We start from the raw sequence: 13,783 nt of genomic DNA on the forward strand, positions 1-13,783 counted from the left end.
AGAATTGCCTGAACCCAGGAGGCGGAGGTTGCAGTGAGATCGCGCCATTGCACTCCAGCCTGGGTAACATGAGTGAACCTCCGTCTCAAAAAAAAAAAAAAAAAAGAGTAGTAAATAATACATTGAGGATGAATTCAAAGAAATTATTTTTGACGACAGGATAAATATGACTTCAAGGAATTTACTAATATTCTTTTTAAAAAATCATACTATTAGCTCAGTTTTTGTCTTAAGGAAAACCAGAATGTGCCAACAGGAGGACATCATCATCCTCAGGGATTTCTAGGCTGATTTCTCAGAGGCATCCTGGGAGATTATGGAGAAACCATGGCCCCAGCAGGCAGAGTCCATCAGTTTATGTAAGGCTTTGGGGACTTGAAACAGAAGGTTCCACACTCGTAGAGCTTGAAAAGCTGTTCAGCATCTTGGGTTCTTTGGAGGCGAAGTCACAGGGGCCTGAGTTGTTATTGTCTCTCAGATTTTTAACTCCTTAATGTCACCATCCCATGCATGAAAACCACACGGGTACGCGTCATTGTCTGCTACTTAATCCAGCAGTTGACCCTTCAGAACTGTTAGCTCATAAGAACGTAAGGTTGTATGTATGAAAGTAAGTTTCAAGTACATGGATAAAATATGAAACCTATAAATCTAAAAGATCACCTATCTTTACCAGTTGTATTGGACAGGGTCCCAACAGAAAATAACATTCTCAAAATAATGAAGGATTATTTTTAAAGGTATGGGCAAAGGATAGGTCAGTAGCTGGAGGCTAATAACTGCCTTTGGCCTAAAAGGATAAAGGAGATACTGGTTTCTAGGTCCTGGAGGGGGAGAGTGCTTTGAGAGAAGCAGTGACTTTTTTTTTTCTTTTTAAAGATAGAATTGCAGGCTGGAGTGGAGTGGTGTGATCTCAGCTCACTGAAACCTCCGCCTCCCAGGTTCAAGTGATTTTCGTGCTTCAGGTTCCCCAGTAGCTGAGATTACAGGAGTTAGCCACTGTGCCGGGCAGATGTCAATACATTGACTTCAGTTTTTTCTCTCCCCTGAGTCTCCTGCCAGGGCCCCCTATTGGCTGAATCCAACTGGAAGCCAAAACACAGGAAGCCCATTGATGTTCATATTTGTCACTCTCCCAGGACAGAGAACAGGAGACAGAATGGAGGAGCATAATCTGGAAGGAAAGAAAGAAAACACCCAGCATACCTAGAGATGAAGACCCCATTCATTCCCCACAGGAGAGATTATTTTTTACCTTTCTTGCTTAAGTATTGTTGGCCAGAAACTCTATGCAGATACCCCCAAATTAGTTTTGGAGCAAAATTTACTTTGGGGAGTTTATAGGAAATGCTGCTTGGATCATTTTTTTCCCTTTTTTTTTTTTGGAGACAGTCTCACTCTGTTGCCCAGGTTGGAGTGCAATGGCACAATCCTGGCTCACTGCAGTCTCAGGCCCTAGGTTCAAGTGATTCTCCTGCCTCAGCCTCCCGAGTAGCTGAGATTACAGGCGCATACCACCACACCCAGCTGATATTTGTATATTTAGTAGAGATGGGGTTTCACCATGTTGACCAAGCTGGTCTTGAACTCCTGACCTCAGGTGATTCACCTGCCTTGGCCTCCCAAAATGCTGGGATTACAGGTGTGAGCCACTGAGCCTGGCCCTGCTCCTCCTATTTTTTTTAAATAAATGTGTGCTGATTTTGGACTAAGATAGCAGCAAGCACCCTATTAACCAAGAATAGCTGAGAAGCTGGCAAAGTAAATCTGCTCTTTCTAAGCATTCCTGAGTCTAATGTTTTTCCTTGCACATCTCAGCATTGACTTTACTCCCACACAAGGCACATAATCATTTTCTTCAGCTACTGTCCTCCCTTGGTTGTTTGCTTTTAGGGAAGGGAGTAGGGGGAGAGAGAAAGAAGGAAAATGTACATTTAATAAGCTGGTCAAAAGCCCTCCTCATTCTCATTTCACTTCTTACCTCAACCTGCTCTGCCTGTCAAGAATACCAGGCTGAGAGAGGTGGATAAGGAAAAGGCAGTGGGTGTGCATGGGTTAGATCTATACCCCTCCCCCTGCAATTGGCTCAGTTGGACAGGGAAAATGAGCTCTTGTGGTTCACCTGTGAACAGAGAATAGATACAAATTGTGCCCAGGAGATGAAAACAAATTCAATGACACCCTAAAATGGTCGGCTTTGACATTTTATTGAGAAACATTTTTATTTTAAATGATAGTACAAAAACTATATATAATATATATCTGTATAAGTATATATACATATAAATGCTCATACACATATACACACAAACTTGTTCATCAGAATCAAACCCTATTTTATTCTAAATAAAAAAGCATATTTAAGTTTTTCTAAAAATATGCTGTACATAAAGCTGTCAGACAACCTGAAAAACTGAGGACATTGTCAGAATAGTCTCCGTGCATCCCCCGGCCCCGCCCCAATACGCACACAAATGGCCTTGACAGAAGGAGAGCACATGGGGCAAAGCCAGGGAGAGAGCTGCTACCATCAATGTTGCTAGAACAAGATGCTTAAAGCCAACTAGGAAGCACATGATATAGAAGGTGACCTAGATTAACTTTTAGAAACAAACCACCTCAGAATAGACAAAGAATATGTGGTAGGGAAGGAGGGGAATGGAGAGAGAAAAGACAAGGCCTAGAGAGTACAAATGACCTACTAATTAAATTCAAGTGCCTGAGAAAGCCTCAATGAGATAGGAACCATGGAATCACAAAAGCAGAACAGGAGGGGTAGGGGAAGATATGGAATCACAATTTCCTGCTACTACCATGCCAAACTGTTACTGTAGAGTCTGGGAATATCACCTCACCCCTAATACTAGACGGGCTAAAAAATAAAAATTGTAAAAGGGCAGCACCAGAGACTCAAAAATAAAAAATTGGCATAGGAAATAGAGTACGACTCAGAAGGGGGAAATAGTCACCACATAAAATGGAGAGATAAGAACCTAGAGTGCATACAGGTGGTCATGACATAGTCCATTCTGAAGCTCCTTTTCTAGCCATCCAGAGATGGGCCTGCACAAGGAGTAGAGAAGAGGAAGCCTTCTCTAATACATTGGTACACAAACTGATTCCCATTCAATGTTAAACTTTTTTTTGTTTTTTTTTTGGGATGGAGTCTCCCTCTGTCGCCCAGGCTGGAGTGCAGTGGCGTGATCTCGGCTTACCACAACCTCCACCTCCCAGGTTAAAAGGATTTTCCTGCTTTAGCTTCCTGAGTAACTGGGAGTACAGGCACACGATACCACACTGGCTAATTTTTGAATTTTTAGTAAAGACTGGGTTTCACCATGTTGGTCAGGCTGGTCTCGAACTCCTGACCTTGTGATCCGCCCACCTCAGCCTCCCAAAGTGCTGGGATTACAGGCGTGAGCCACCACACCAGGCTCAATATTAAACTTTTAGGAAGACTTCAGTAAATGCCTCAAATTTTCTAGCGCTCGAGGTCTATAATGATAGGAGAGAGCCACACAAGCTTTCTTAAAATAGTTATCATCATACTGGCGAGAGAAAAAAAAAAAAGAAAAAAAATCATTTCTTAAACTGGTATATATATATATATATATATATATTTTTTTTTTTTTTGAGATGGAGTCTTGCTCTGTTGCCTAGGCTGGAGTGCAGTGGCGTGATCTCATCTCGTTTCACTGCAACCTCCATCTCCCAGGTTCAAGTGATTCTCCTGCCTCAGCTTCCTGAGTAGCTGGGATTACAGGTGCATGCTACCACACCCGGCTTAATTTTTGTATTTTTTATTAGAGAGATAGGGTTTCACTATGTTGACCAGGCTGGTCTCGAACTCCTTGTGATCTGCCTGCCTCAGCCTCCCAAAGTGTTGGGATTACAGATGAGAGCCACTGCACCTGGTCCAAACTAATATTCCTAATTCCTAAACCAGGAAAGTAGATATATAAAGTGTCTGTTCCTTCTGCCATAGCCTTTATCTGGGATTTCCTTCCTGTTCGTTCAGAGGTGTAAGATATTTTACAAGTGCCAGTCAAAATAGCTACCATAGGAGTGGAAAGAAGTCCTGCCCTGTGGAGAGGCAGGTCCATCTCTATCTCTGTCACCCAGGCTGGAGCTCAGTGGCATGAAAACAGCTCGCTGCAGCCTCTATCTCTTAGGTTCAAGCAATCCTCCCACCTCAGCCTCTGGAGTAGCTGGGACCACAGGCATGCACCACCACACCCAACTAATTTTTTTTATTTTCTATAGAAATGAGGTCTCACTATGTTGCCCAGGCTGGTCTCCAACTCTCGTGGGCTTAAGTGATCCTCCCACCTTTGCCTTCCCAAATGCTGGGATTACAGATGTGAGCCATCATGTCCAGCCTTGAATTTTTCAGCATACATGGCATTATCACATATCCTAAGCAAATTCCCTGGTCAATTCATTTATTTTATTCATTTATTTTTGAGACAGAGTCTTGTGCTATTGCCCAGGCTGAAGTACAGTGGTGCAATGTCGGCTCACTGTAACCTCCACCTCCTCGGTTCAAGTGATTCTCCTGCCTCAGCCTCCTGAATAGCTGGGACTACAGGCATGTGCCACCACCCCCGGCTAATTTTTTTATTTTTAGTAGAGACTGTGTTTCACCAGGTTGGTGAGGCTGGTCTCAAACTCCTGGCCTCAAGTGATCCTCCTGCCTCGGCCTCCCAAAGTGCTGGGATTATAGGTGTGAGCCACTGTGCCCAGCTGAGGTGGGCAGCTCACAAGGTCAGGAGTTTGAGACCAGCCTGGCCAATATGGTGAAATGCTGTCTATACTAAAAATACAAAAATTAGCCGGGCATGGTGGCAGGTTCCTGTAGTCCCAGCTACTCGGGAGGCTGAGGCAGGGGAATCGCTTGAACTGGAAGATGGAGGTTGCAGTGATCCGAGATCATGCCACTGCACTCCAGCCTGGGCAACAGAGCAAGACTCTGTCTCAAAAAAAAAAAAAAAAAAAAAAAGTCAATTTGGTTTCTAACATTACTGAGCAGACACAAAAATTTTAATAATGCAAGGGTAAGGCTGAAGAAGCGGCAAAGGCAAAATAAAAAATAACTAGGGCCAGGCATGGTGGCTCATACCTGTAATCCCAGCACTTTGGGAGGCTGAGGTGGGTGGATCACAAAGTCAGGAGATCGAGACCATCCTGGCCAACATGGTGAAACCCCATCTCTACTAAAAATACAAAAAAATTAGCTGGGTATGGTGGTGCACACCTGTAGTCCCAGCTACTTGGGAGGCTGAGGCGGGAGAGTTGCTTGAACCCAGGAGGCAGAGGTTGCAGTGAGCTGAGATTGCACCACTGCACTCCAGCCTGAGTGACAGAGCAAGACTCCCTTTCAAAAACAAAAACAAAAAAATCTATAGCCAGCAAGTGCCTATAGTCCCAGCTATTCAAGAAGCTGAGGAAAGGGGATCACTTGAGCCGAAGAAGAGTTTAAGTTCAGTTCGGATAATGCATTCCGATCCCATGTCTTAAAAAACACACACACATACAAAACATAAAGCCAAATTCTCCCACATTTCAATTAAGAGACCTCAACTTTAGCATTAGCATTAGAAGATCCTATAAAGGTAGTAATGGGAAAGGAAGGCACACTTATACATTTATAATTAATTTCCCTGAAGCTAGGAACAAGAATAGAAGTATTAAAATTTATTTCTTTCTATTCTGGGGAGAAAGGCTGAAGGCCAAAAAATGTAGCATCTAAAATTCCTGCCATTAATACTGATATTGCTAAAGCAGCTATTTTTTTTTCTTTTTGAGATGGAGTTTCACCTTGTCACCCAGGCTGGAATGCAGTGACGCGATCTCGGCTCACTGCAAGCTCTGCCTCCCAGGTTCAAACGAGTCTCCTGCCTCAGTCTCCCGAGTAGCTGGGATTATAGGCGTGTGCCACCACACCTGGCTAATTTTTTGTATTTTTAGTAAAGACTGGGTTTCACCATGTTAGCCAGGATGGTCTCAATCTCCTGACCTCGTGATCCACCCACCTCAGCCTCTCAAAGTGCTGGGATTACAGGCATGAACCACCACACCTGGCGCAGCAGCTTTATTTTATATATTTTATTGTTTTGAGACAGGTGTTTATTGTTCTGTTGCCTAGGCTGGAGTGCAGTGGGACAATCATGGCTCACTACAGTCTCAACCTCCCAGGCTCACGTAATCTTCCCACCTCAGCCTTCTGAGTAGCTGGGAGTACAGGTGCATGAAATCACATCTGGCTAATTTTTTTTAATTTTTTATAGTGACAAGGTCTTGCTCTGTTGGTCAGGCTGGCCTCCAACTCCTGGCCTCAGTGATCCTCCTGCCTCAGCCTCCCAAGGTGCTGGGATTACAGGCATGAGACACCATGCTCAGCTCCTAAAGCAGCTTTATTTTGAAGTAGACAACCATCCTAAGCTCTCAGTTTCTCCTGCTCAAGCACCAACTCTGATCCATATGTCTTTTTTGTTGTTGTCGTTGTTGAGATGGAGTTTCACTCTTGTTGCCCAGGCTGGAGTGCAATGGTGTAAACTTGGCTCACCGCAACCTCCGCCTCCCGGGTTCAAGGAATTCTCCTGCCTCAGCCTCCTGAGTAGCTGGGATTACAGGCATGTGCCACCATGTCTGGCTAATTTTTTGTATTTTTAGTTTCTCCATGTTGGTCAGGCTGGTTTTGAACTCCCGACCTCAGGTGATCTGCCCACCTTAGCCTCCCAAAGTGCTGGGATTATAAGTGTGAGCCACCAAGCCTGGCTTTTTTTTTTTTTTTTTTTTTTTTTTTCCTTTTTTTGAGACAGAGTCTCTCTCTGTTGCTCAGGCTGGAGTACAGTGGCACAATCTCAGCTCACTGCAGACTCTCCCTTCCAGGTTCAAGCAATTCTTTTGCGCCAGTCTCCAGAATAGCTGGGACTACAGGCGTGCACCAGGACACCCGACTAATTTTTGTATTTTTGATAGAGACAGGGTTTTGCCAGGTTGGCCAGGCTGGTCTCGAACTCCTGACCTCAAGTGATCTACACGCCTCAGCCTCCCAAAGTGCTGTGATTATAGGTGTGAGCCACCATGCCCAGCCATTTTTGTGTTATTTGATTCTCAAAAACCCAACCTGGCCAGTAAACCAGTTGGAATCCTCTAACCCAGAAGATCTAAGCAATATTTCCCCAACTTCCATGACTAATCCAGAAAGATATGCAAAATCATGAAATGGTATTGCCATTAATGTATTCAATATTTAATTTCTAACTACTTCAAAGCATCCTCACTTGCCATTCTCTCCATGGCAATGCAATGGAGATCAAATCTTATTTCTCTTATCTGGGATGCCAAGAGGTCGGTTCTGAGTGAATAAAAATGAATGCCTTTTTCTTTTTTTTTTTTTTTTTTTTTTTTTTTGAGACGGAGTTTCGCTCTTGTTACCCAGGCTGGAGTGCAATGGCACGATCTCGGCTCACCGCAACCTCCGCCTCCTGGGTTCAGGCAATTCTCCTGCCTCAGCCTCCTGAGTAGCTGGGATTACAGGCACGTGCCACCATGCCCAGCTAATTTTTTTGTATTTTTAGTAGAGACGGGGTTTCACCATGTTGACCAGGATGGTCTCGATCTCTTGACCTTGTGATCCACCCGCCTCGGCCTCCCAAAGTGCTGGGATTACAGGCTTGAGCCACCGCGCCCGGCCTGAATGCCTTTTTCTTACTTTTTTTCAGATACCTCCATTCTCTCCCTTCCTACCCCAGCCTCTCCTCCAACAAACTCCCCTATCTCAGAGACCCATCAACAAAAATGACTTGGCCTGTATTAGAGATTTTGGGGGTTGGGGAGGTAGGAGAATGATATTTTCTGCAGAAAGAACAGTAAGATCTGCTAAAGAATTCCCCCAGTCAGAACAAAGTTTATATCTCAAGACCAGAGTTTCATAGCCCCCACAAGCCTCTTTGCAGCCACTTCCCAGCACTGTGGAAACAGCCTGAATTTTCGTTTTATATATACTTCTCCCACATAAACAAGTGTTCTTTCTTTTCCAGGTTTGTTTTTTTTTGAAACAGAGTCTTGCTCTGTCACCCAGGCTGGAGTGCAGTGGCGTGATCTCGGCTCACTGCAAAAAGCTCATACCTGTAATCTCAGCACTTTGGGAGGCCAAGTCAAGGCAGGCAGATCACCTGAGGTCGGGAGTTTGAGACCAGCCTGACCAATATGGAGTAACCCTGTCTCTACTAAAAATACAAAATTAGCCAGGTGTGGTGGTGCATACCTGTAATCCCAGCTACTTGGGAGGCTGAGGCAAGAGAATCATTTGAACCCGGGAGGTGGAGGTTGTGGTGAGCTGAGATCACGCCATTGCATTCCAGCCTGGACAACGAGAATTAAACTCCGTCTCAAAAAAAAAAAAAAAAAAAAAAATTCCCCCCAAAAAGTGGTGACTGTATACTAACTAAGTCTCTGGTTTGGCCTGAATATCATCTGCAGAATTAACCTCCTGCCCCTTAATGGGTGGGGTGGAGGGAAGAGGGATTAAAGTCAACATATACACCAAGAACATAAAAGACATCTAAAATGAGACTTGGTTCCTTTATCGTTAAAGTAAGGCTCTGAAACCCCGCACCTAACAGCTTCTTGTTAGCACCTGGTTCCCAAAGGGACTCAGAAAAAATAAAAACATTTCGAAGAGGAAAAGATTATTTCACATCAGACAGAACAAATTCATCATCACCCTTACCTAGGCTACTCCCCATTACATTTCCCTGTCATCCTCAACAGTCCAGAATATTCTCCGATCATCTGGGAAGTGTTCAGTACTCAGATCCATGGAGAAAACCTAGCTAAGGTGGCCAGTAGCCAAGATTAATTTCCAAACTGATATTTTCGCCTCTAAATCTGTAACAACCAATTCTATTTGTTAAATTTGGTTTGGGGAGTTAAGTTTTCAGTCTATTTTGAGACCCAAATGATTCTGCTCCTCTGGAACACTGCAGCAAATTATTTCACTAATCAAGATAACAGAACCATGTTAACTGTCAGTATTTTTTCCAAATGAAAAACGCATGTTTTCCCCGTGATTGCTAATTAAGAAAACCATATTCTAAACAGTCATGCAAATGTTTACTTGGCACATCTCCCACTGGTTTCTTCTTTTAATTTATAACAAAGCAAGCAAGTCTAGAATGATGAGGGCCCAATTTCAAAGGCAATAACTTCTGTAATATAACCTGTCCATAACCTCTCTCTCTCCATCCATATTCCATTTCTTTGGGAAAAACTCCATGCCTCCATGCTGACATACAAAGAAAACCCAGCAGGTTAAACACTTTCCAAAAGCATCTGGGCAGAGGAAGTGTAGGCACAGTGGGAGAGGAAGGAGGAAAACAAAGTAGCCAGAATCTTTGGTTCTTTATTTTATGGCACTGATAGTTCTTATTCCCTTTGTCAACACACACTGAGCACCCTATAAGGCACAAAGCTCTGTACTAGACCCCAGCTTAAGGAAGCAGAGCAATTTCCTCATGCCAGATCAAATGGAAATAAAACTAAACAACATCAGGATTTACCTCCAACCCACCTTTTATTTGCACAAAAGAGGGTAAGATGTAAGTGCCACAGAAAAGCATAATACATCCTAAATGACACTTAGAAAATTCAAAAAAGTTTTATAAAATTAGAGTCTAGGCCAGGCACAGTGGCTCACGCCTGTAATCCCAGCACTTTGGGAGGCCTGAGGTCGGGATTTTGAGACCGGACTAACCATGTGGAGAAACCTCATCTCTACTAAAAATACAAAATTAGCTGGGCCTCGTGGCACATGCCTGTAATCTCAGCTACTCGGGAGGCTGAGGCAGGAGAATCTTTTGAACCCGGGAAGCAGAGGTTGCAGTGAGATCTGACCTCGTGATCCGCCCACCTCAGCCTCCCAAATTGCTGGGATTACAGGCGTGTGCCACAGCGCCCAGCCAGTATTCTTTCACCTCTATGCTTAAAGCAATGATGTGATCTAAGACATTTGGTCCATATTCTTTTGGCCCCTTGGAAGAAATGTTCCCTAAATATGGCTTTGAATTTTCCAGTTGCACAGAGAACCTTCCTGAGCCCAAAGCATTGTATCCTGCTATAGTTTTCTTCTTAAAGACACTTAATTTTTTTGTACAATGTTTGTCTTCTATATGTTTTCTTTTTTTAAAAGAGGAATATTATGAACACAGTGCAAACTGGCCCTTGCATATTAAGGTGAAGTAGTTTCCATGGAAACTCCAGTGTGAGGCTCTTTGGTCCCTGCTGACCCAGCCACTTTTGTCTCTTTCTCTTTCAACTCCCCCTCTGTGATGACTGCAGCATGTACCTCAGACACCTCTTCAACCATGGTGAAATCAACTCCATTGCGCTGCTGTCGGGCTATGGCCTCCAGCTTGAGACGGTACTGTTCTGCTTCCTGCTCTTTCTGTAGCAGCTGGTGTCGGTACTCCTGGGCTCTTCGATTGGCCTCCTGGAGTTGTTGCTGTAGTAGCTCTCTTTCATTGCCTTCCTGTCAAAGTAAGCCATGTCACCACCAGGTAAATTCCTGATCATAAATTATGCAGGCGGTAGACAGAAAGATGGGCCAGGCGCAGTGGCTCACGCCTATATCCCAGCACTTTGGGAAGTGGAGGCGGATGGATTACCTGAGGTCAGGAGTTTTCAGATCAGTTTGGCCAACATGGTGAAACCCCGTCTCTGATAAAAATACAAAAATTAGCCAGGCGTGGTAGCAGTTGCCTGTAATCCCAGCTACTTAGGAGGCTGAGGTAGGAGAAGTGCTTGAGCCTGGGATGCAGAGGTTACAGTGAGCTGAGATCATGCCACTGTATTCCAGCCTGGGCAACAGAGTGAGACTCTGTCTCAAAAGGAAAAAAAAAAGATGAAGAAGGGTTCAGGCCTTAAGATTTATGGCTTTTAATTCTTTTTGTCACTCCTAAAAACATTACCTTGCTTTCCTCTACACTGTTTGTCATGTCTTCTATCCTTGGTTTCTTTGTTAGTGGCAACTTCTCTTCTACTTCCTCTTCAATTACAGTCTCCTCTGCAACCTGACCAGCAGGTACAGTTAGAACTACAAGCCAAAAGACATCAATTGGAGATGATGAATACATAATAAAACAAAGAAGTTTTCCTTGCTTTTAATTAGAAAATAAACTAAAATATATTCTAGGTTGGGTGCAGTGGTGGGTGCCTGTAGTCCTAGCTACTCAGGCAGTTAAGGCTGGAGGACTTCTTGAGCCCACGAGTTTGAGACTAGCCTATGGAACACAGCAAGACCCCATCTCAACAAAAAAGCAAAGAAAGAGAAAGTAAAATATATTCTCTGATATATTATTTTTCATATCTCTTTGAATTTTAGAATCAACAGGTAAGGCATGGCCCTTCAGGGAGAAACAAAAAGGATGAATAGAGTGCTAAGAACGGCTCAAAAAGGAAGGGTATAGATTTGCAGTCTTGGAAGCCATGCAAGTAAGTCCCAAGCATGAGGCTCTTATATAGAGGTGTCTGACTCTAGGTCAGCTATGGCCAATTAGCTTATCGATTCACCCAGAAATGGCAGGGCGAGGTGGCTCACACCTATAATTCTAGCACTTTGAGAGGCCAAGGTTGGAGGATCACTTGAGCCCATGTTGACCATCTTGGGCAACATGGCAAACACCGACTCTGCAAAAAAATACAAAAAATTAGCCAGGCATTGTGGAGCGTGCCTATAATTCCAGCTACTTGGGAGGCTGAAGTGGGAGGATCACCTGAGCTTGGGAAGTTGAGGCTGTAGTGAGCCAAGATCTCACCACTGCACTCTAGCCGGGGTGATAGAGTGAGACCCTGTCTGAAAAACAAAAAAACAAAAAAACCAAAAAAAAAACAAACCCTGCAGAAATCATCTGTCAAAAGAAGGCCTGAAGTCCTTATATATTTTGAGACCTCTAATAAAAGCCATTAGCCATTATCTGTACTTAAATTAAAATTCTCTTCTCATAGATAAGTGAGAGAAGGATCAACACACACACAACACACGACATACTACACATCTGTTTGAATGGCTAAAGGATTTTTTTTTGAGTCAGAATTTTGCTCTTATTGCCCAGGCTGAAGTACAATGGTGCGATCTTGGCTTACCAACTTCTGCCTCTCAGGTTCAAGTGACTCTCCTGCCTCAGCCTCCCAAGCAGCTGGAATTATAGGCACGCTCGTGCGCAGCTAAAAGTTTTTTTTTTTAAAGACAGGGTTTCTCCATGTTTGTCAGGCTGGTCTCAAACTCCTGACCTCAAGTGATCTGCCTGCCTCAGCCTCCCAAAGTGCTGGGATTACAGGCGTGAGCCACCGTGCCCGGCCTAAAAGATTTTTTTTTTTTTTTTTGAGACGGAGTTTCGCTCTTGTTACCCAGGCTGGAGTGCAATGGCACGATCTCGGCTCACCGCAACCTCCGCCTCCTGGGTTCAGGCAATTCTCCTGCCTCAGCCTCCTGAGTAGCTGGGATTACAGGCACGTGCCACCATGCCCAGCTAATTTTTTGTAGTTTTAGTAGAGACGGGGTTTCACCATGTTGACCAGGTTGGTCTTGATCTCTTGACCTCATGATCCACCCGCCTTGGCCTCCTAAAGTGCTGGGATTACATATATTTTCTTTTTCTTTATTTCCTTTTTTTTTTGAGACAGAGTCTCACTCTGTCACCCAGGCTGGTATGCGGTGGCACAATCATGGCTTACTACAGCCTCAACCTCCTGGGCTCAAGTGATCCTTCTATTTCAGCCTCCTGAGTAACTGGGACTACAGGCATGTGCCACCATGCCTGGCTACTTTTTATATTTTTAGTAGAGATGGGGTTTCATCATGTTGGCCAGGCTGGTCTTGAACTCCTGACCTCAAGTGATCCGCCTGCCTCAGCCTCCCAAAGTGCTGGGATTACAGCTGTGAGCCACCTCACCTGGCCTATTTTCATATTTTTAAGAGCCATCGATACATTTTTTTTCTGTGAACTACTGGTTCATATTATTTGTTCTTTTTCCCAGCAGATAAACTGGTTTTTACTACAGATTTTATACATAGTAGGCTATTACCTTTGCCAGCCTGGTTCTGTTTCTTTTTCTTTTTCAGAGCTTCTTTGCCCCAACTTGCATCTGGTAGTCTCCCACTCCCACTATTCGTCTTAATGCCTCATTTTTAGGGGGGCATGGAGTATCTAAAATCTCTTTTAATAAACAATTGTCTACAACAGATAACTCACCTTGCTGTCCATCTTGCATAGTTACAATAAATGGCTGGCCAATGCCTCCAGTAGGGATACCCAAAGGGACTCCATCAGTCACTATGGTGATGACCCTCTGGCCTCCATTCCCCATTACTTGCTGGATTGATGAGTCAACAGAATTTCCCTCTATAATTTCCTCTGAATTAGCTAGAGATGACAAAAGTAAATTTAAAATTTGAGATTTTTTTTAAAAAAATAGGAGTATAGCAATTTCAACCTCCTTGAACCTGACAACATTCAGGAAGAGGAAAATTTGAAAAAAAAAAAAAAAAAAGTGAGATTCAACAGTTTGCATAAGCTTTTGTGAACAATGCTAAGTCAGAGGAGAAAAGAAAATAGAGAATACATTAAAACAGTATTTTATAGAATGTGTTCATTGAGGTGTTAATAACTTTTATTAAGGATTGGTTCTATGTATAAATATGTTTTCAAAATTCTGGTTTAAATATGTTTAAACTTGTTTGTTTTGTAGGAAGTATCATATACTTCAACAGGCTAATAAG

The 13,783-nt window shown here is 43.5% G+C and overlaps 1 protein-coding gene across 6 annotated transcripts in view; it reads right to left on the reverse strand.

The window, feature by feature from the left end:
• Nucleotides 1-110: 110 nt before the first annotated feature.
• Nucleotides 111-13,783, reverse strand: part of GABPB2 (GA binding protein transcription factor subunit beta 2) — a 47,701-nt gene continuing 34,028 nt past the window's right edge. For 3 of the 6 annotated variants that reach the window (XM_032267408.1, XM_032267410.1, XM_032267405.1), the window contains 3 exons: nucleotides 13,257-13,427; nucleotides 10,974-11,098; nucleotides 9,970-10,534 (listed from right to left, as the gene is read on the reverse strand). In XM_032267408.1, coding sequence (XP_032123299.1) covers nucleotides 10,235-10,534; nucleotides 10,974-11,098; nucleotides 13,257-13,427 — 596 coding nt within the window. In that variant the 3' untranslated portion in view covers nucleotides 9,970-10,234. Of the gene's footprint in view, nucleotides 1,175-9,969; nucleotides 10,535-10,973; nucleotides 11,099-13,256; nucleotides 13,428-13,783 lie in introns of those variants that run through there. The other 3 variants (XM_032267407.1, XM_032267406.1, XM_032267409.1) reach the window with 3 other exon arrangements.

The sequence above is a fragment of the Sapajus apella genome, unplaced genomic scaffold (assembly GCF_009761245.1).
Source record: "Sapajus apella isolate SASKATOON/1434 unplaced genomic scaffold, GSC_monkey_1.0 scaffold169, whole genome shotgun sequence".
Taxonomy (NCBI): domain Eukaryota; kingdom Metazoa; phylum Chordata; class Mammalia; order Primates; family Cebidae; genus Sapajus; species Sapajus apella.